Here is a 22,617-nt window from a genome sequence, read left to right on the forward strand (position 1 = left end):
GCCGAACCACTATAAATCACTGTGTTGATCTTTTTATTTTATGAAGTTTATATCTTAGAAATGCTCAAGTTGTTAATGGTTTTCATGTTCTAAAACTGAAATAAGCTTTATCTTTTCTGAACATTAGAACTCTGAAATTCTACTAAGTGAATATACCAAGTTCTAAACTGTTCCTCTATTTTTAGTATATTTCACTATTTGGATTTCTAATCAGTTTTCTAATCTTGATTGAAGCTTTGCGAAGCAGTTCAAATTTTAATAATTGTCTCCCACATAGTCTTTTATATTTATCTAAACTTTATGAGGAAGTTTAAACATAATAGCTTTCTGTCATAAAGTTGTTTTGATATTGCATAAGAAATTATGAAGCAGTTCTAATCAATAACTGTACTTTGCAAAGTCTTTCTATTCTCTACATAATGGCATTGTGAAGAAGTTCTAGTAAATAACTTATTTTCACAAGTGCATTACTTTTCCACTGCTATAAAATTCTAAGTTTGTTTTTAAAGTTAAATTTTTATTTTTTGAAAATCTAATTCACCCCCTTCTTAGGTTGTGCCATACATATTCAGGACCCACAGTTTATGTTGTGTTAGTGTTGATTATGGATGTTTTATTCTTATTATGCATTAGTATTATATTATTTAGGTTTGTGAAATTTAGAAGGGTGAGAGTAGATTGTAATAATTAGGGTGGTTTGTAACTCTTTTCTCCTCCCTCCCTTCTTTGTGAATGCTTTATGTTTCATGTTTATTATAATTTGCTTGAATGACATGTTTTCCAAAAATCGGACTAAAACCATTTTATTTCTCAATTAAGGGTTAATCTGATTATTAATCATTGTGAATCTATGGACAGTGAGGAGGTTGATTTAACCGAGCGAAATGGGTGCCTAACACCTTTCCATTTCATACCTAACTCCCGAACTCGTCTCTGGTTTAAAACCATATTAGTCGATTCCAAAGAATCGGCTAATTCGAGAATTTTCCTTAAATAAGGGTGGCAACTCCAAAATAAAACTCTTACCAAAGTAAGAGAACCTTTTTGTTTTTTAAGATTAAACAGGTTTAATAAAAAGAAAACTACTTTTATTAAATAAAATAAATCAAGCCCGTTCGACACGATTCTTTGCAAATCACTTTTGGGAAAAATCTGACATCCTTAGAAATCAGAGATGGTGGGCTCTATCCCGATAGCTTCTCTGAGGCTCACTTGCATGTCCGATCAAACCAGAGTCCTCAGCTAGTTATTGAATACAATCGACCGACTGACCTCCGAAAGGAAGCCCGTTAATGGCGGCAAAGTCAATTGGGGTGATCATCATCTCACTGATCGGTAGATGGTAGGTGTGAGTGGTGTCTATCCACCGCTCCATGAGTGCTAAGATACTAAAGGGGAGGGTCCGCCCCGGAACCCATGGTAGAGTGTTGAAGAAACGCCAAAGCTCGCCTCTTGGACTCGGATAGGCAACCGGTCGAATCACTCACTAGCTACATAGGCGTTGCCGTCAGATTTTTCGTGCTTCACGCTTTTCTGTAAAATAAACCACTGTAAGTATACTAATAAACATACAAGGCACAGAGTTATATGTTTTGATGCAGGAAATTGAGAAAAAAAGATGAAAAATACGTGTCTCACAACTACTGTGGCACAAGCCACTACTCAAGTGGCATACGCCACTACTGCTATTGAGCATGCCACAAAATAGCAGAGCAGCCAAACAGCCAAAGAAGTGACGCACGCCACAACCACTATGGCACACGCCACAGTAGCTCGCCAAAGCCCAAAACTACCCAAACAGTAAATTCATACCTAATTTTTTTTTCTAACCTGATATTCGCATGTCTTTAGTATTTGTAATTCAGGAAAAAGTAAGAAAAAGAGTTTCGGATTACCTCAGATGTGCCCTAGTAGAGGTGGCTAGGTAAATCACGCTGCAGGCTAATAAAAGTCCTTGTGTCAGGGATAAACTCTCGTAATTTCATACCATGGCTCACAGGTCATGCCACAGGATTGATCACCGCGTCCCCAGGAAGCCAATCCACGATGTTCTTAGCAGCCATGAGCTTTCATTGAGAGGAAGAAGAAGAGAGAGTTTTAAGGAGAAGTTTTGAAAATTAGGTTAAAAGTGACAAATGAATGCCACTTTCACCTTTTTATAAAGTTAAGTGGGCCTATGGGCCCAATTTTGGCCTTCAAGCCAAAATGGCCCAATGGCCCACTTGCTGCGACAAGCTCTCATGCTTAGCCTACAATCCGATAACGGCCTGCCACCTAAGTAGGGGCAACACACCACTGGCCACAGGTAAGTTTTCTCATTTTGCGTGCCATAGCACGTTTTTTAATAAATTCACATAAAAACACAGAACTTCACACAAAATCACACAAATTCACACAAACTCATGCATTTTTATGTAGAAATAGTTTTATGCAAAATCACGCTTCACACGGGCATGCTTTTCCGAGTCTAATCACAGAATTTCTAACTCTAACGATCGGTTAAAGGCCAATTTTCCTATCAGTAAAAATTGCTTTTACATGTACCTCCCAAAGTGGAGCATTTCAAACCCTGAGTCCCCTGAGGCACCCTAAGCCCCTTGAGGCACTCTAAGCCCTTTAAAGAAGGCACACTTCCGTTGAAGCCATCGACAATCACCATGGCATAGCCCATTTGCATTTCATGTCGTCAATGACAACCTCCCATAGTGGAGCATTTCAAAACCAAATCGTCCCAGGTGGCGCACCTAAGCCCTTCAAAGAAGGCACACATCCATTGAAGCCCTAACAATCATCATGGCGCAATTCTTCCCAATTCCATGTCCTCAGCGACAAACCTCCCAAGGAGAAGCATTTCAGTTCAAACCGCCAAAATGGCACCTCATATTATCAAAGCCACCAAAATGGCGTGCTTCATCCATCCAAGTCATTCAAAGAACGCAAATATTGTTCGAAGGACACCCACCTTGTCTCAACTGGACAAGGCAACTCAACAGCTACCAAGTAAGTATTTCTTACTTACGTGTCTACTTTACACCTTGATGGCATCTTGCTCAAAAAGCAAAATATCATCAAAGTGGGGGCAAACTGTAAATGCTGAAATTTTGCCCCTAATGGCCTAGTGATGATAAACGATTTTTAACATAAGTTTGGATTGGGATTTTCAATCGTCCCGATTTTCGGATCAATGGTCCGTGGCTAAGATAATACACGTGTTTAACTATTTTTACTTTTTCGAGTCACCAGATGTTTCGCAACGAAACCGAGCCAGACGTGCTCGAGAAGAGCATCGGGCTTGCCCAATGCATCGTTCGTTTTATGTGCCACCCAATCCGATTTTGTAAAAATGTGGCCCGGCCCTATTTTGGGGCCCATCAGTGGCATTTTTGCCACATAAGCTCTAAAATAGGGCAACAGATCCCCATTTGCCTATAAATAGGGCATTGGGAATTGCGTTGAGTGAGGATTTTTTAAAAAACTTAAGGAAACTCTACCATTTTTAAAACTCAACCAAAAATCAAAGCTAAACTTGTGTTTTCTCTTTGGTTGAGGTTGTGATTCATCCATTTCTAAGGATAAAAACCTTAAGGATTCATTCAAAATCCAAAAACACATTTACTTAATCTCAATCTTGGCTTCTTGGATCAAAAACTCAACTTTTGGGTTTCTTTATCTACTCTTACATAAACTTTGGGAAATCTTCAAAAAGATAGTTTTTGAGGGCCTTTAATCCTTTTCTCCACCTCTTTTTCATTTTATTTCGGTGTTAAATCACCATTCTCATGCCTAGTTGTGAGGGAATGAGGGATCAACCAAAAGAGGGAGTCTGCGTTGAAGTGGCGCACTGAGAACCAAAGTGGCGCAAGCCACTACGTTTGGCGTGCGCCACAAGCTAGTGGCTCGCACCACTTCCCCATAGACTCACCCCTTTAAGCTTTGTTTTAATCTGTGACCTTCCTAATTAGGGAAAGGCCTGGCGCCATTACGTGTGGCACACACCACACCTATGTGGCGCCAAACACTTCATTTCAGAGGTCCAGATTGATAAATAATAATAAAAGTGACCCGATTCGGATATTCAGTGGCAAAGCTCCAGACTTTATTGATCTGTGATGCATTTTTGCCCATAAATGGATTTAATAAACATCAATAAACAAGGTTTTGAGTAGTGATGGATGCATTTGTTCATCATTCACGATGAACATCAAGATCTTGAACTCTAATCTTCTTTTAATCTTTAAATTTGTTACTTTAATTTAATGTCATTTACTTTTAAGCACTTTAATATTCTGTCCTTTAAATTTATTCCCGTTATTCATTGTTTTATGATTATTGTTGCACTAACCCATTATACATTAACCTTGGAACATAAACATGCATCATTTTAATCATTAGTTGAATGAATGAATGTTTTATGATCTGTATATGGGATTTTGTTTCTATGAATGTCATGTTGTATTTATGTTTTATGGATGATTCTTTATTGCTTTTGTTTTATTTTGTATTGGCTAATTGTAAAGGGTCCTAAATGGATTCCTAATAATTGCTTGTTTGTAATATTAATTGGGATTTGAGAAATTTTGAGAGGGTCAAGGGTAGATTGTATGCTAGGAGATTGGTTGTATTCTTTTCTCCTCTCTCCCTTTCTTGTGGATGCCTTATTTTATGTTTTATGTGCTTCACCAATTTGCATGATTGACATGATTTCCGAAAATTGCATTAAAAAATGTTTTACATCTCAATTCTAGTTAATATTTTTATTAAATCATTGTTAATTAATGGACAACGAGGAGGCCAGTTTAACCGAGCGATATGGGTGCCTAACACCTTCTCAAAATCTTACCTAACTCCCAAACTCTATCTCTGGTTTAAAATCGAGTTAGTCAATTCCAAAGAATCGATAAATTCGAGAATTTTTCCTTCGTAAAACTAAAACTCTTACCATTGCAAGAGGTCTTTTTACAAATCCCTTTTTCAAAAGGATCGCCATTTCTGAGGATTAGAAAACCATTTTATTAAATAAAATCAATTAAGCCCGTTCCACAATGATTTTCCTTTTATGGAAAAAAATTGATATCCTCGGGGTGTTTGTTGCACCAAAATAAAGAGAAAAAGATGAAGAAAGGGTTTTATGGCTATCAGGTGTTACATTTCCTTGAAAAAATTCAAAGACTCTAGGAAACAAACCAAAGGACACCCCAAAAGCTTCATTCTTAAACCAAAGATTCGAGATTGAGATTAAATGAATGTGTTTGTGGGTTTTCTTGATTAGCAATAAGGGAGTTTTCCTTTTAATCAATAAATAAGCACCTTGGATTCAAGAGGAAATACTAGTTTTCTTGATCTAAAGGTTTGAGTTTTTAAAAAAGTAAGAGTTTCCCTTAGCTAAGCAAAAATTCCTCCTTTGGCATAAATCCCAATGCCTATTTATCGGCAAATAAGGAATGTTGCCCTAATTTTAAGGCCTAGGTGGCAAATGCCATTAGTGGACCCCAAAATCCAGGCAGGTCCATTTTTACCAAATCAGACTGGTGGCATGCAAAGTGAGACAATGCACCGAAAAGCATGCTGGGTTGACCCGAAGCACTTCTCGGGCCCAGTTTTACAACGAAATGCCCGGAAACTCGAAAAAGTAAAAATAGTCAAATACATCCATTAATTCAGCCTCAGACAATCGGTTCAAAAACCAGAGCGATCAGGATTCAGTTTTATGTTAAAAAAAAGGTTATTATTAGTGAGCCATTTTAGGAGGAAAAAATTGAGTGTCTACATGAGTGTTATAGGAAAGAATTTGCGCATAAGCTCATTCGAGTTTGACTATAGGTACATCACTGTTCTAAAAGTCGCCAAGTGACTATGAGGGTTAGTGGACCCATCATAAGGTGGAAAGTGGGCATCTTAATTTAGTTGGGAATCCTGCTCCTAAGATATTGGGTGATAACGACGAGTCGTCCCTAAGTCCATAACTGCTAGCCTCTGTGATCTCCTTACAATCCTTGAAAATCTCCTAAACAATATTTCAAAGATCAGGATTATTCATCATAGGCTGAACATGGTTCGACTTATGAATATTCGAGGTGAATGTATTATGATGGGCTTCAGGTTCAGCTCCTTGGGGTGTCTCTAATACTTCATTGTCTTGCTTTTTAGGAGCATTGTCTGGGTGGGAGAGTTTGGGCTCGACATGAGCACAACTTCCATTGTTGTTGTCTAGGAGTTGCTTCCTATTATTTTGAGAAGGGACAACCAGGAGTTGCTCTAGTACAGTAGTGAACAGTGCATAAGTTTGAGTCAAAGCGGTAGCCACTTGAGAATTGGTTGTTTTGAGGGGTGGAGTTAAGTTTTGTTCTTTAGCTCCCCTTGAGTTGTCATCGCCATCTTCAACGTCGGTGATCCTGAAAGAACCATTCATCATATTGAGGGATGAATGAATTGCTTCAAAAAGAAAGAATCGTAAGGTGCATTCCACACACAGTGTTCCACTTGATAATCTCAAAAAATACTTTTGCAATTTCTAGTAATTTTTTAGAATGTAGAATCAATAGAATTAGAGAGGAAGAAAATAGAGTAAATGAGTCTCATATGATTGGTCCTTCTTTTTTCTTTCCTAATCCTATTTTTATAGGTGCAGAGGGTCTGAATTGGGTTGAGATAAGTTAGGGGAGAGATTTTTTTCACTATCTTTATTTGCAAACCGTTAAAGATTTATGATAATTTAGGAGATTCTCTAGATTTATTTGAAAGATTATATAGTTAATTAAAGATAATTATATTAATAATATTAATATTTAAATATTAATATAATGAAACATTTTCAGGATATTCCAAATACATATTTAATATTATCAATTACATATATAGAAATTATCATGTATAAAAATTGTAGAAAAAAAAGATATTTGACTTCAAAAATTATCTAAATTAAGCCACACACCTTATATTGTAGTTGATGTTGATATATAAAATTGATAATCTAAAGTGATAATATTCACAATACTTTTTACAAGTTACAATTATCATGGATGGAATTAACAAATATGAATCGGTAACATTAAAAATATTTTTTCCAAAAAATTCAATCTTTTGAACAAAACTTTCTCCAAATACAATATTCATATAAGAATTTATTTAAATTTGTATTATGCAATCAAATATTATATTATTACGATATAACTTTAAAAATTATGTTTGTAAATATAGAATTTATTATAATTTAAAATTATATTTAAAAATATAGAACTTATGATAATTAATCTGCGCATGGTACTTGCTTGTTTCTTTCTTAAATTAATTCGAAAAGTAATTGTTAATTAAATAGTAATCTTAAACGATTTAGTAAAATAAATAAATGCACACAGGTAAGTTTTCTCCTCGGTCTTTGCTGTTCTGTTCATTTCCGACGACAAAACGGTGCTTGCGGACAATCCTTTTATTCTATTCTATTTCTCACAACCTCGCGCTTTGTCTTGTCTTAACGAAATCTATTCCATAATCTCCGTTTTTCCTTTTGTTTCTCGCTTTGCTACATAAATGTTGTTCTACATTTCAAGGTTGCAGATCTAAACAATATCCACTTTCTATTTATCTACCTCTTTTTGAGGTTTGATATTACTTCGTATTTGCTGTTGTTCTTGTTGTTGAATCAGTTCCTTGAAAAGGAAATTTATCCTACACGTGTTAGCCTTTTTAGAGATATAACTGGTTCACTTCAATTCTCAACTAAATCAGGTAATTTAGGTGTTGCAATTCTTTCTTCAATTTCAGTTAGGGTTTCGTTCTGTTAGCGAATCTCAGATAGTCTTTGTAATGCTTCGGGTGATTGAATTCTTGATGAGTTCAAAGTTATCTTCTTTTTTCATATCTTAGTAAGTTGCAAGTCCTATCAATTTGAGTTAATGGGAGCTGTATATTCTGTACTACTGCTATTATTTGATTAATAGTTGGGCTCTTATCTTCAAATTCCATAACTTTTAATACTCTTTAAGTTATAAAATGGATTATGGTAGAGATTTTTCCAGTGGAAATGTTGTCCATGTAATTCCTGGGAGTGGACCTGAGAATTGGCTACCAAACTCATTAGATTCCAGTTCTGTTTGGGCAACAGAAGATGATTATCATGCTTGGAACAACTCTTCCGATGGTCCTAATGACAACACTTCCTCTAATCCCAACTTTCAGTCATCCCAATCACGCTCTGGCAGTGAACCACCAAATAAGAAATCCAAGAACAACTCCCAAGAGCTGACTTCCAAGAAATCAATAGGGAAAATGTTTTTCAAGACTAAATTATGCTGCAAGTTTCGGGCTGGTACTTGCCCTTATATCACGAACTGCAACTTTGCACATAGCATAGAGGAGCTTCGACGACCACCTCCAAACTGGCAGGAAATTGTGGCTGCTCACGAGGAAGAGAAGGGAACTGCAATAGAGATAAGAGAGGAGTTCCAAATTCCATCTATAGGGGGATTCGGAGGGGAGACACAAAGGTCTTATAAAGGAAGACATTGCAAGAAGTTTTATACAGAGGAGGGATGCCCCTATGGAGATAATTGTACGTTTTTACACGATGAACAGTCAAAGAATAGGGAGAGCGTAGCAATAAGTTTGGGGCCAGGAGGATATGGCGGAGGAGGAGGAGGAGGAGGAGGAGGCGGAGGAGGAGGAGGAGGAGGAGGAGGAGGAAGTGCTGCTGCTGGTGGAGCTGGAGGGGGAAATGGAGCTGGTGCAGGGAATATAAAGCCATCAAATTGGAAAACAAGGATTTGTAACAAGTGGGAACTCACTGGGTATTGCCCATTTGGGAATAAATGCCATTTTGCCCACGGATCTGCAGGTATGTCGTATCAACTTTTAATTGTTGATTAGGGATTTTCTAGGTTTTTGTACTCTGCGCTTTTGCATGGACTGGGTTTAATTTGCTGGTATAGTTTTCATTCTATGGTTCTTGTATTGAGTGAGCTTGAGAAGCTGTGGATCTTATGATTTAGGAAGGGGAATTTGTTTGCATGTGCTGCAGTTTAAGAAGTTGTTTCGATACTACAGAATAACCTTTTTGTCAAAAGTTACATAAATAAATTAAGGCTATGTTTGTTTTAGTGAAAGTAACTTCTTGAGAGAAATTATTTTCAGAAAAAGTAATTAATTTCTGTTGTTTGGTTGCAGTATCGAATGTGATTAAAAAATGAACATTACAAGTTGGAGTAAATTGGAAATATTATTTTTATTTCCAATAGAATTTGACCTATGAGAACTTTATATTTTTCTATTTACAGTTGAAAAGTGAGAGAAAATTATAAAAAAAAGATGGAAAATTGTGGTTTTCCAGAATTATATCAATTCCAGCGAGTGCCTGAAACACCATAACTGAGAAAATTTTTTCCTGGGACAATATTTTCCATTAATCCAACTGGGTCGAAGTAGAAGAATTTGCTCATTGCATGAAATCATGATTATATTTGTATGAGACAATTTTGCTTGTAATGGATATGAATGTCATTCAGGATATCAGCTAGCTTGAACTACCCATAGACGAACTTTAGTTTTTGTATTTAATGGTGTAGGATGATTGCAAATCCCAATACTGTTAAATAAACTCATATCTAAACAACTTCTTGATTTGAAAAAGGCGTTTGTTGTGGGCACTTTTACTTGCAAGTAATTTAGCTTGCCATTGCTTAACAAGGTAAGGATTAATGCAAAAGTCTTCAACTAAACTCTTAGGATTTTGATAGAGTGGAAGGTAGTCCAAAGAACTATTGAAAGGGACAGCTTAGATAACTGGCTTTAAGATTTTATGATTTCAAAAGATACATTCTGAAAGGTGCCTATTGGTACAAAATGTGATTTCTCAAATAATTAGTGGATTAGTAGAAAACCTAGTGGTTCCTATATAAGCATTAAAATTTTTTAAATCGAAGGGCATAATTTATTTTTCATTTGTGCATTTCAATCTAGGAATGTAACTTGCAATTTTAATTTTTAGTGTGTATAATTCATTCTTTTCCTTTTTCGGTGTGGAGTTGATGTGAACATTTGTGGTCATGACTCCAGTTGCATGTTATAAAGATGCTTTCATGCTTTCATTTGACTTCTTTAAACTGAGGTTCTGGGGAAAGACAGGAAGGACATGTTTTAATGAAATGCAAAATGATAAGGATTATAGTCCTCCTCCTAATTTTTTGAATTGTGAGGGAATGAATTGCTCTACAGAGGATGAGTTTGGATTGTTAATTTTGTTATTGAGGCTCCTGTAAGAGAATGCATCAATGATGTGAAAGCAAAATTTCCTTGAAGGGTCAACCCATGTATTGATGTCACTATGAAAGCATGCTGGCAAGTCTTTACAAAACCAATTATTTTTCACTCTTATTGTACTAAGCTTTCAGATATTCTTGAGATGAATGAGTTTGATTAAAAATTAAGTTACAGGCTAAAGATGAAAAAAAGGTCATTTCTCTCACCCCCTTCAACCATTTTTGGTTGCTATGGGTGAGCAAAATTGACAAAGCTTTCATTGTAAGATGTCAATAATACTCTTCATATTTGTGGTTTAGTCATCTATGCTTTCTAAAACTCTGCATTATGTGGTTTAGTCATCAATGCATCATCCGGATGCGCAAGAGTTTCTAGATTTTCTTAGCTCTATCTGTTGCTTTTCAAGGCCAGTTTTGTGCATGCTTGGAGCCCCTTACACCAACACCCTTTTACGAATGAAGTTTATTTTTATTTAAATACTAATTTAGCTACTATATAGATAAAATATTTCTTTTGTCTTTGGGTAAATAAACGTAAGGTCTAATAAGCAAAAATATCCTAAACTTTGCTGCTTGTTGCAATTCCAGTGTATACATATATACATACATACATACATGCATATATATATATATATATATATATATATATATATATATATATATATATATATATATAATGGAACTTAGAAATTAATTACACCTCATGGTTGAAATTTGGGGAATAATAATAATTTTTTAGAATAAAATAATCACTTTGATTTTTCTTTCTAATCTTCTCTCTCTCCCTCTCTCCTCTCCCCATTGTAAAGTCATATACTAATAAAAATTGGGGAGTTCCTGCTATTATACTTATCATGTTTTAAATGTTTTCTGCTGTTGCTGCTTCTCGTTTCAGAAGAGGACTCTTTCTTTCTTTCGACTTAGAATGGTACCAACTTTGATCACCACTGGATGAATCACTACGAGTCACTACTAGTGTACCTATGTTGCTTGGAGCATTTCCTGCTCCTTTCATCTGCTGATGAACTGCTGCTTGATTTTCAGCAGTGACTAGGAGTGAGCTTGCTTTTCAAAATCAAGTTTACAAGATCTCTTATCACAGATGGGCTAGGTTCTGCATATCTGCTACTATTGCTACCTAGTGGATTATTGACAGTAAAGGCTTCAACCTCATCATCAGAATCATCAGAGAAAATAGGCTGCACAAAAGTTATCATAAGCAGCAAAGTTTTCTTAATATCAAGATTTTATAGGAAGAATAATCCATCTATGTTGTCTATCATATATTGGTGGTGCATGCAGCAAGCACATTAATCATATATTGGTGGTGCATGCAGCAAGCACATTAATGATTCATAGCTATAAAAAATTAATAGAAGATGAAGATGGAGAGACAGATTATGATTATTGTTATAATCAATGAGTTACATTTTAGAGAGATAGAGATAGATAGATAGAGAGAGAGAGAGAGAGAGAGAGAGAGAGAATTTTTTCCCTCAATTTCAATCATGGGATGCAAGTAATTCTAAATTTCATTTTGGGGTGCAATTAAAAGAAAAGTGCAATTGCAACAACATGCAAAGCTTAAGATATTTTTGCTTAGTAGGCCTAAAAACTAACAATTAAAAGTATTTGTTTCTGGAGGTATGTGTACATTTTTGTTGCATAGAGTTATTTTTTTTCTGAGGGTACATATGAGACTGCACTGCATGGTTGTGTATTATATGGCTACAAATGAAGCATGGCACGCCTGAAGGTGGGAAATTCAACCTGCATTTGAACTCATGAACTTGGGATACAATTGAATTTGGTGCTCCATCTTGAGTTACAGCGAGGATTAATTTTTTGATGGCTGATTTTGAGCTTGTACATGTGAACTTGCTACTTCTTCTACCTTGAATTGGCTATGACCCTTTACTTGCAAAATCTCTTTGTATGTGGTGTGTGTCTGCATGTGACTATTTCTGCCCAAACTGCTTGTGGGGTTTGTACGCTTTACAATAAGAAGTTAAGATTAGAACTTAGAAATACTTGTCTTTGTGGAATGCATGTAAATTTTTAGAGAAAGGCAAGAGAAGTTCTGAAAGGAAGGAAGAGAGAGAAAAAGAGAAGGGGGGGGGGGGGGAGGAGAAGAAAACTCTAGCACTGTACATTAAAGTAACCTAAATGCCCTGCCAATAAGGTTGCTCTGAATATATATGCTTTGGTGCATCAAATTATTGAAATTTACAAAAACAATTTGCAGACTACCTGAATTTGGGCTCTCAATTCAATTTTCACATTCATTACTTATCCAAGACAGGAGCTGTAATGAAATCCCTCATTTCTAAACCATAATCTGTCATTTTACTTTTTCCTTTTCTCTTTTGACGTGTAAGTAAGATGAATGGAAGTTGCATTCTAGAATTTTACTTCCCAATTACTTTATGCATCCTTCATTTTTATTCATGCACTCCCCAAAAACAAGTTATATTACAGGTCAATTACACAACCTAATCAGTGGCCAGTTGAGAAATTGATTGCTATCTCTCTCTTGATGGATATTGTGTGCAGAATATTATGTGCATGAACAAAATAATCCTCTGAAAACCATTTGTTTGACTTGCTCTGCATGTAGAAAACCACTGATAAGTAATTTGTGCCTCAGTTAGCTAGAGCCTCTTGAGATATACAATCTTTCCTCCAATCATGCAACTTAGATTCGAGAAGATGTAAAGGCCCCTGAAATTTTTATTTAGGTGATGTTTAGTTCACAGTACTGGGAATTCCTTTAGTGAGGTGAATGATAAGGCATGACATCATTTTTAAACCACCTTTTGTTCTACCCAAGCTGTGTTGACAGCAGCAGCTTACAAATTGGGAACTAAATTCAAGAAACATTAGGTTTCTATCCCTGATTTGAAGCAACTCAATTTTTGTACGTTGTCTTGCGACAAAAAGTAGAAGCCTGACCGCTCAAGCTCCACATTCTTAGTTTAGAAAATTGGTCTTGTGATGTGCCATAGCTCTGATCTTTTGGCATTGAAAGAAACACATGCCTATAGCACCCAAAAACTAGTTGATATTTTTTGTGAAGCAAAGTTATGCATTGCTGCTGGGAAGGAGGGAAAAGGCAGATGGGAGAGCAAGAATGTCAAATTTTAATGGATATAATGTGATAATGGAACTGACTTGCTATTTATCTATTAAAATGAGATATGATTGTGTTTTCACGTTTTAATTTTATTGGCTGCAGAGTTGCACCGTTATGGTGGGGGGCTTGTAGAGTCAGAAGCTAAAGATTCTTCTTCTGTCCCTTCTGAGCCAAAGCAGGGAGGAGTGCCTTCAAAAACTCCAGCAGATACTGTGGTTGCATCAGTGACTTCAGTTTCTCATTTGGATGTGTATCATCATGGAGTTACATCACAAAGGCCATCCATTTTGATTCAAAGGTCTGGACAAAGAACTCATCAAAAATGGAAAGGCCCAGACAAAATCAGTAGGATATATGGTGATTGGATTGATGATATTGAATAGAACAGGAAATTGGTTTCCTTTATTCAAGGAACCTGATCAGAATTAAAATGTTCAATGGTTCAAGGAAGAAAGTTTAAATGGAGAAAGTAGCATTTTCTTTGGACATAAATAGATCATGGAGCTTCAGCTTTTGGCTGTACAGCTTCAACTTATAAGAGACTTTGGATGGAGTCTCAGTCCTATCATCTTTTACATGTGTAGTTGTAGACTTGTAGTTTGGAAATTTGAAGTGTGTATTACATCTGTAATCTTCATCTTTGTATCAATTGTAGTAACCGGGATGACTCATCTGAAGAGAAACTTTTATCTTTGTAGTTGTACCACTTTTTTAAATTTACCAAAACATTTCTTTCTGTGTGTGTGCAAAAATTTGTTCATGTTTTAATTAGGAAGTGGAGATAAGCAGCTGAACCTGCCAGCATTCTGTCATGCATTCGACTCCCTGAGGTATGTCGCTAGGTGTGTCTTTTTGTTCTTTTTGAGTCATTTTGCCCATAAATTTCTGTTATTTGAAAACAGAAAAGCTTGCCTATATCTCGCAATATTTTGTCACTCTTTGTTGTTTAAGATTTTGGCTGTTCCCTTGGTCGGCTGAGATGCACCACGAAAAAGGTAAGAACCTTGATTTTCATTATAAATTAGCAATTAACCTGCACAATGTGTGTAGGTATTTTATTATGAAATGGAAATGATTTTGAAGAATTAATTTTTATGTATTTTGATAGAAAGGAAGGGCATAATTCTATTGGGCACTTTATCCAATCAAGAGGAAAATTATAGTCTGTTCAAATGGAATCAAGTTTTGGAAAATAACTCGGTAAGCAATTCTTATGCAGGAAGTAACCATCTTAGAAACATGGCTGGCTGTATTATGCTGCGCAAACTGAGTACTGTTAGCATGACTTGAAGGTAAGGTATACTAGTAGTGGGGTATGAAGCTTTGTTCGTGAATTTTTACGTTATCTTCGTTATGTTATATGATGCAACTAATGTGATCAAATATAATTTTAATGCAAATATTAGATTAAAATTGCATTTGTTTATATTATGTTACACTATATTTTTGTTAAAGTGTTACCAAAATTTGACAAATGGGGATATAGAGCCGGGAGAAAGAAAATTATTGTACTTTTGCAGTCTCTGAAAGTTATGGTCCCCATTACCTGTAGTTACACCTTTAGAAAGCTTCTTTCGCATAATTCAGTTGCAAAAGACAAACATAAAACTAAATATAAATGCATTTGTACTATATTTGAGGTTCTCCATTTATTCATTTTAAGTGTTTGATTATGTTGCATTATATTCCATTATGGTTCATCAAACAGTCAAAGATGCCCGTTATCGAAGTTTGTATATAAAGCTATGCCACATAAAAGGCTTCCCAATCTCTGTGGACCTCTCTCCATTCAGTATCATGTCCCTCTTTCTTTTATTTTTTTTTTGTCAAATTTTTACGAAGTACTTGCATCGCAATAATGTGAAATATTTACCGACAAAATAAAGTAGTTCCAAGAACTATTCTTACACTTTTCTCTCCCTTGTCTGATAATTTTATTATTTATTTATGGATTTATAAATTATAATATCTGTCTTCTTTTGGTCTTCCTATTAGAGGATAACATGCAATAACGTGCAATATTTAATAAGAAAATAAGATAACTCTAGAAATTAATACTTATTCTCATATCTTTTCTATCTCCCTTCTGTAATAATTTTGTTTATATTTATTTACTTATAGATCAGTCTATATCCCCTTGGTCTTTCCATTGGAAGAGAAGAAGTAAATGAGATATAAAAAATTTGAGTTTGGATTTTTAGGGTTCTTTATTGGGGCTTTTGCTATTAAGTCTTGTCAAACCTTTTTATCTCCCTTCTTTGATAATTTTATTTGTTTATAGATTTATATAATGTCAATGATCTTTTAGTCTTTCTATTAGAGGAGTAAATAAGATACAAAAAATTTCAGTATTCTTAGGGTTCTTTGGTTGGGGCATTTGTTCTTGAATCATTGAAAGCAACAACTGATAGAACTAAATAATGTGAATTCTTACTGTATCAGGTTGAATTTCAATATTCTCACAATTTGTCTTCCTTGTTTAATTGATTTATTAAAGTAAATAAGGTGAATTCTCATTGTATGAATGACTATGTACAAGGAAAAGAGGAATTTGAATACCTCCTTAAAGCTTTACTTTCTACAATCACAAAGCTCCAATCATTTTATAACCTCTTTCGCTTTCACCTTCTCTCTTTTAGAAGCTTCTCCCTTCTCTACCATAGAAAATTACGTATAACTCAATAAGATGCAAATTGACTCATGGGTATTCATGAAATATTGCTAAATACTAATTCTCAACTCAATATCAATTTACCTCAAGTTAAACCTCTATTGATAGCTATTCATCCTCATCCTCAAAAGCTTGTAATCTAATGACTTTTGGCCACAAACTTTTTTAAATTTGTGCCATTGTCTGATCTAAGGATCTTAATCAAGTCGGCACTTTGTTTTTAAACAACTTCAAAAACATTTAAAAAACTTCTGATTTTTTCTTCAAAGAATAAACCCAACAGAATCTACTGTGGTTATCGATAAATAGAAGAAAATATTTGCTACCTTTAAAAAGGAGTGCTCATAGGTCCACAATCATTAGTGTAGACTAATTGAAGTTTTTCAACAACTCTCCAAGTTTGTTAGGAAAAAGGGTATTCTTGTTCGCTTTCCAATTTGACACATCAGAGTGCTCAGACACAGAAGGCATATCCAGCACCATTTTTTTTTTTTAACTTTGAAATCTTTTCTGCCATAAACAAGTCTCATCTTCAATGCTGGTAAATGCTTGAATTTTGGATTGCTTCCACTCGAGCGGAAAGTACCTGTTTCTCATTTTGATTGAAAAGAACTTCACACCAGTTGGATCAAGTATCACATTTCTTTTTATGAAAATGCAAGGAATAATCTTTATCAAACAATTGTCCAACACTTAATAAGTTACGAATAATAAACATATCCAGCACATTTTCCTTTGACATCAACAAACCTGCCATCTCCAATCTTGACTTTTAGATCTATAGCTGTTGGAGTCTGGGGCAAAGAAGTGAAGGCGAAAATAATATTGTCTGCATAACTTTTACAAAACAAATTCTGCAGGAAAGAAAAGAACAAATTCTGCAGATTTTAGGCTTCAAAGAGGAGAATTATGACAAACATGATGAAATAAAAGTTTTCACAGGGCATAATTCATTGATCAAGTTTCACAATTAAATACAAAAAGATTAAAGTACCACAGGTGTAGTTTGCTGCCAATCCCATACTTGCCCATACTTTTACCCATACTTCATAAATTATCTCATACTTTAACTACCTAAGTCATACTTCTAAAACTAAAAAGCTGCAAACATAATACAATACTAATAAACAAAATATTTTCATAATGTGACAGCAAGAATGCCATAACTTTCAACAGTAGCTTCTGTCCCACCCTTTAAATATACTTTAGGTTAGATGTCATGTGGTGAGTGAAACCACTATCTATGAGCCAAGAATCTGAATTTTTGACAAAAATACATTTTTCAGTAACAATAGCAAAAGACCTTGGTCAATCCCTTCTTGTCTGAAGATTTTACTTTGCTCAACTGATTGTAAAGAATTTGCAAGTTCTGAAAGAGAAAGCTGAGATACATCCATATATCTTCAATTTGAAGAAATTTTAGACTCAAAACCTTATTGGTAGTCTCACCATAACTTTCTCCATAATCCTTTTTTCTTGTAATTCTTCAACCAACAACCTGATCAGGTTAGCTACCTTCATTTCGCTGTCTATATAATCTCTTGATCTGGTTAGCTACCTTCATTTCGCTGTCTAAATAATCTTTGACTAAGTATTTTCATCTGAGGAACTTAAACTCTCTTCTCAAGTTGAAAAGTTGCAATTGTGACATCCCGACTCGGCAAAGCGATCCTAAGAGAGCGGGTAAAACAAAGCTCCCGGTTAGCTTTTAGGATAGCGGGCTAGCTATGGGTAGTGGAATACGGGACACATTAATGAATCGGATCATATATCGAAAAAGGGAAATTAATCATCGGTGCCTTTTGGTGGAATGGCTTAAAGAGTTGGAAAAACTCCGGTGTTAAGCGTGCTCGCTTAACGGAATCCTTAGATGGGTGACTGCCTGTGAAGTTTTTTATGTTATCTGTAGGATAAAACTGTGCGGGTCTTGCCAATCCCATATGGGATGGAATTGACTTGATTCAAAGGTTGACAGCAATTGCCTAACCTTTTATTTCCCTGAAATTTAATTTTTAGTTTGTCCCAGCCTCCTTAGTAATCTCACAAGCCATTATTCTAGTGAAAGTTTAGCCGAATGTATGCTGTTTAAGGCTCTATATTTCCTAGAGACTTTCTCTTCATAAACCCTGATATGATTCGAAGTTGGAATCTCAGGCAAAATAGGCTATAAATCAATTTCTACAGCTTCGCATAGCAGCAAACCTTTGAGGTAAGCCTTCATCTTGACTGACCAAACATGATAATTCTCTCCTGTTGGCTTTTTTCTAGCTAAAAAGCTGAATTAGAAGAGAGAAAATAAGGTGAAAATCTTCTATTGTATTCTTTCATTACATATATATAGAAATTAAAAAGAGTTTCAAGAGTAAACCAATCAACACCAACTCCCTGAAATCAGGAAGTTTGTCTCCATGTCTAAAGCTTAAAATAAGCTCCTTCGCTATAACATTCAAAGAGTATTTTTACCGCAAAAAATCAAAATAAAAAAATAGCAAAAACAAGAAAATAAAAGTGACAGCAGTTAAGCGTCACAACTTACATTAACAAAAAGAAGCAGATATTGGACTCTCTATGGGTTTCGAAGAACTGAGATCGTCATGGAAAGCTCAGGTATTGTCATTTTGAGATGGGGAAGATGTTTCTACAACAACATACAGAAATTTATTCAGCTCCAGCTTGCTATCGATGTTACTGCACTTGTGATCAATTTTTTGGCAACTGTTTCAGAGGGTAAAGTCCCATTGACAGCAGTCCAGCTTTTGAGGGTGAATTTGATAACGGAAACACTTAGTGCTCTGGCCCTAGCAACATAACAACCTATCAAAGAGCTCATCGATAAATCACCTGTCGGTAGAATTGAGCCACTAATCACCAACATTATGTGAAAGAACCGGTTAGTTCAAGCTTTATTTACTAGATAATATCCTCTTGACACTAAATTCAAGGGAGAAGAAATCTTTGGTGTGATTAAGAAGGTAAATGATACCTCGATATGTTTGTCCTGTACCAGGTGTTTAAATGAATTTAATGCAAAATGATGGAGGAGAATGACTTTAAAGGGATATATAAGAACAAGCATTCTTGGCGATCATTGGCATAGCCATTGTCCTTCAAGTGTGGACTTTCCGAGGAAGTTTGCAGATACAGAAGAGCTTGAATTGGGGTCAAGAGGTTGAATGCATTGGAGTGGCAGCTCTCTCTTGGTCAATTGGTCGGGTTGTCAAGTGCATACCTATTCCTGAAAAACCAATTTTTAGCTATTTGTTGGAAAAATACCTATTCAAGAGAGGAGAGCTGGTTTTCAATTTTCTTAGAGAAATACCAAAAGGTTTTTCTTTTTTTTCCCCACTCTCTCAAATCTGTCCCAGCAGCCCCATTTATACCAAAAAAATGCAAATTTTTTAACTCCTTTGACCAAACCCAACACCTTGGAGCTAAACTAAAGTTACTAAACAACAAGTGACAGCCCAAGTGTCACTATTGATGACACTATTTCAATTGGAGAAACTAGACTTCAGAAACAAAAATTCTTTATTTTTAAGTATAAATAAAATATGCAGATGCCTACTTGTATTAAAAGAATTTTAGATTATTATTATTATTAATTGTAAGTATAGACGTATATGATTCTCATAGCAGATTTTATGCATTCCGGATGAATTTATCGTAATGATGACTTACGTAGAAGTTGTTACACCAATTAAGTTCGTGCCTTGGTAATGAAAGCCAAGGCATGGTTCGTTAGCCAGATTTATATTTCAGTCTTCAAATGAATTCATTGATTTAAAAGATGTTCAGGAAAAAAAAAAAAAAAAAAATCTAAGTACGAGAATCAATGAGATGGGTTTTAGTATCTTGATTTTTGAAGGAAAAAACATTTTTCTGCTTTATAATTCTGCGTAATTAATTTGAAACAACTAAAGAAGCTATAACATAATTTAGATTCTGAATTCTCTATCCACAACACACACTTTTCCCCATAGTCAATAAAAGAAGAAAGTTTCAGTTGATATATGTTACAATCCAGTCTCAGATTATGTTGCAGAATGTTAAAGCCATGATAAAAGACAAATATTATAATTAATCTAATGAAGTCACCTCTCAAAAGATATATATATATATATATATATATATATATATATATATATATATATATATATATATATATATATATATATATATGTATACGGGTTCCGGATAATATATATCCACGGCCTTAAACTCATAATCGATCTAAACTCATAACCGATATTAAATTTTAATATTCATATTCATTTCAGACCTATTTAATTAATGATCATACTCTTTTTAAAAAGATTGAAGCGAAACGGATATTCAACAAAATCGGTCTCATTGTCGCTCCTATCACCAGATAAGAAAACCGAGGAAAGAATGTGATTAGAGAAAAGGAGTGATCTTGCTTGAAATTTGAGTAAGCAGTGAGTTCAATTGTGATTTTGAGTGAAAAAAAAAAAAAACATATATAACACATGTAAAATATATAAAAGCCAAAAAATGAAACTAAAACCAATTCCAAAAATAGAAGAATATGCGGAGGCAAAGCTGCTAATATTAAGACAAAGCCCTCAACCTTCTCACAAGGACTCGCTCAATAGCAATAGTCTACCACATGGACAATAAACCAAAATTAAACCAAACTTTTCATATGACACATTCAAAAGTCCGATCTCTTTGTTTCATTCTCTTCTCTTCCTCATACTATTACTATCAAGAAATGAAAAAAATTAAAAAACTAATACCCAGTTTTCTTCATTGTTTGTTTTTTCTTGATTAATTGAATCTCCTCATCCATGCAAAATTCTAGGGCTGGAAGAAATTCAATCTCCGGCCACCCATTTTGGCTATTTCTTTTCATTCAATGTCGTCAAATCCTCCTCTGTCTGCAGAACAAACTACAAATCTTACTTCTCCTCCAATAACTATAGTTCTAACTGTAATTCTTCTTGTTTTCTTCTTCCTAGGATTTTTTTCTATATACTTCTGTAGATGTTTTATGGAGAGCGTAATTAATAATTGGCATCTCCGGCGTAGCCCTTCTGGGAATACAGTAAATCCAGGTAGTTCACCTGCAAATAATGGCCTTGATCCCTCATTAATACAACTCTTTCCATCATTTAGTTATTCAAGTGTCAAAGATTTCCGCCGCGAAAAATATGGCCTTGAATGTGCTATTTGCTTGGCTGAGTTTGAGTTTGATGATTTGCTTCGTCTTTTAACAGTTTGCTATCACGTTTTTCACCAAGAATGTATCGATCTTTGGCTTCAATCTCATAAAACATGTCCAGTTTGTCGTAGCGATCTTGATTTGCCTAGAGAAACTTTGGAAAAAGATCATAATAATGGAATACATGATACAAGAAATCAAACTGGTAGTGGATTGGTAGAGCATGCTATAAGTATCGAAATTAGAGAATCTGATCCTGATAATGGTGGTGAGGAAAGTAGACAAGGAAATGCTCAAGTGTTAACAACTCATGAAAACCAAGGTCATGAACAGATTGAGAGATTTTCAAGGTCACACTCTACAGGACACTCCATAATCGTTACTAGAGAAGATGAAGAAGATAAGTATACTTTGAGATTACCTGAGCATGTGAAAATAAAAATTACCAGAGTGCATAATACAACAGAAAGTTGCATTACATTTGGTGAATTCTCAAGCCCTAAAAATGGTGGCTTGGAAGAGGAATTGGGGTGTTCTAATGCAAATATCGACAAAGTTTAAGTTTTATTGTTTCCGTCTTCATTTCTTTTTCCCTTCAGACAATTTTGTTAGCACTCATAAATATTAATTTTTGGTTTTTGATTTATAGGCCTTTTTAACATGTACATATAATCTTATATATTAATTAAACTTTTGTAGAATCTAAATTTATTTTCTGTGTCATATAAAAGAATGACAGAATACAAATCATAGAAACTCTTTATTTTCTTTCTCCAATATTATAAAAATATTCATCTCATTTTTCAATAATTATTAACCATAAATCTTCCTAATTCATACAATTTTTTATTCCAAAATAATAAAACTCTTCATTTTATTTCTTTTTTAATAATTAATAACCTATAACTTCAAACTTTTTATTTTCTTCATTTTTAAATCATTAATTATTTCTTTTCTCTTTTAACTTAATGTTTTAAATGTCGGTGCCATAATATTTTTATTGAATTAATGATGAAAATTTTCAATTTTTTAATCCCACCAATAAATTTATTGTATTAATGGCAAAATTCCTTAGTTTATTTTTTGAAAAAATTAACAAGTCCATAATAAATTTATTGCCCTCTTTATTATTCAGTTTAATAAATTGATGTGATTTATTTTCTCTCTCATTTACTTACAACAATTTAATTTAGTTTTTTTTTTTTCCAAATTTTACTATTTATGCGTATTACATTTATTAAATGTACCTTACAAATTCTTATTTTCTTTTTTTTTTTTTTTTTTTTTTATGTTAAACTCCTTTTATGTAGTGAACAAAATTAAAAGATCGAGCAAATGACAACTTATGGTTAGTGATTCATAGTTTGAGAAAAATATATTG

General features: G+C 34.4%; 2 protein-coding genes across 2 annotated transcripts; both read left to right on the plus strand.

Moving 5' to 3' along the window:
• The first annotated feature begins 7,350 nt into the window (after positions 1–7,350).
• Positions 7,351–14,119, plus strand: LOC105638684 (Zinc finger (CCCH-type) family protein). The gene is made up of 2 exons (XM_089716370.1): positions 7,351–8,830; positions 13,486–14,119. Exons 1-2 carry the CDS (start codon positions 7,990–7,992, stop codon positions 13,764–13,766), a joined length of 1,122 nt encoding a protein of 373 aa, XP_089572496.1. The 5' UTR covers positions 7,351–7,989; the 3' UTR covers positions 13,767–14,119.
• A 6,549-nt stretch (positions 14,120–20,668) lies between these two features.
• On the plus strand, positions 20,669–21,882 carry LOC149492731 (RING-H2 finger protein ATL29-like). Its single transcript, XM_089716568.1, has one exon. The coding sequence runs from the start codon at positions 20,931–20,933 to the stop codon at positions 21,795–21,797; it is 867 nt and encodes a 288-aa protein (XP_089572694.1). The 5' UTR covers positions 20,669–20,930; the 3' UTR covers positions 21,798–21,882.
• The last annotated feature ends 735 nt before the right edge of the window (positions 21,883–22,617 follow it).

This window comes from Jatropha curcas, chromosome 11 (assembly GCF_041381405.1).
Source record: "Jatropha curcas cultivar XTBG-Jc1 chromosome 11, XTBG_Jcur_1.0, whole genome shotgun sequence".
NCBI lineage: Eukaryota > Viridiplantae > Streptophyta > Magnoliopsida > Malpighiales > Euphorbiaceae > Jatropha > Jatropha curcas.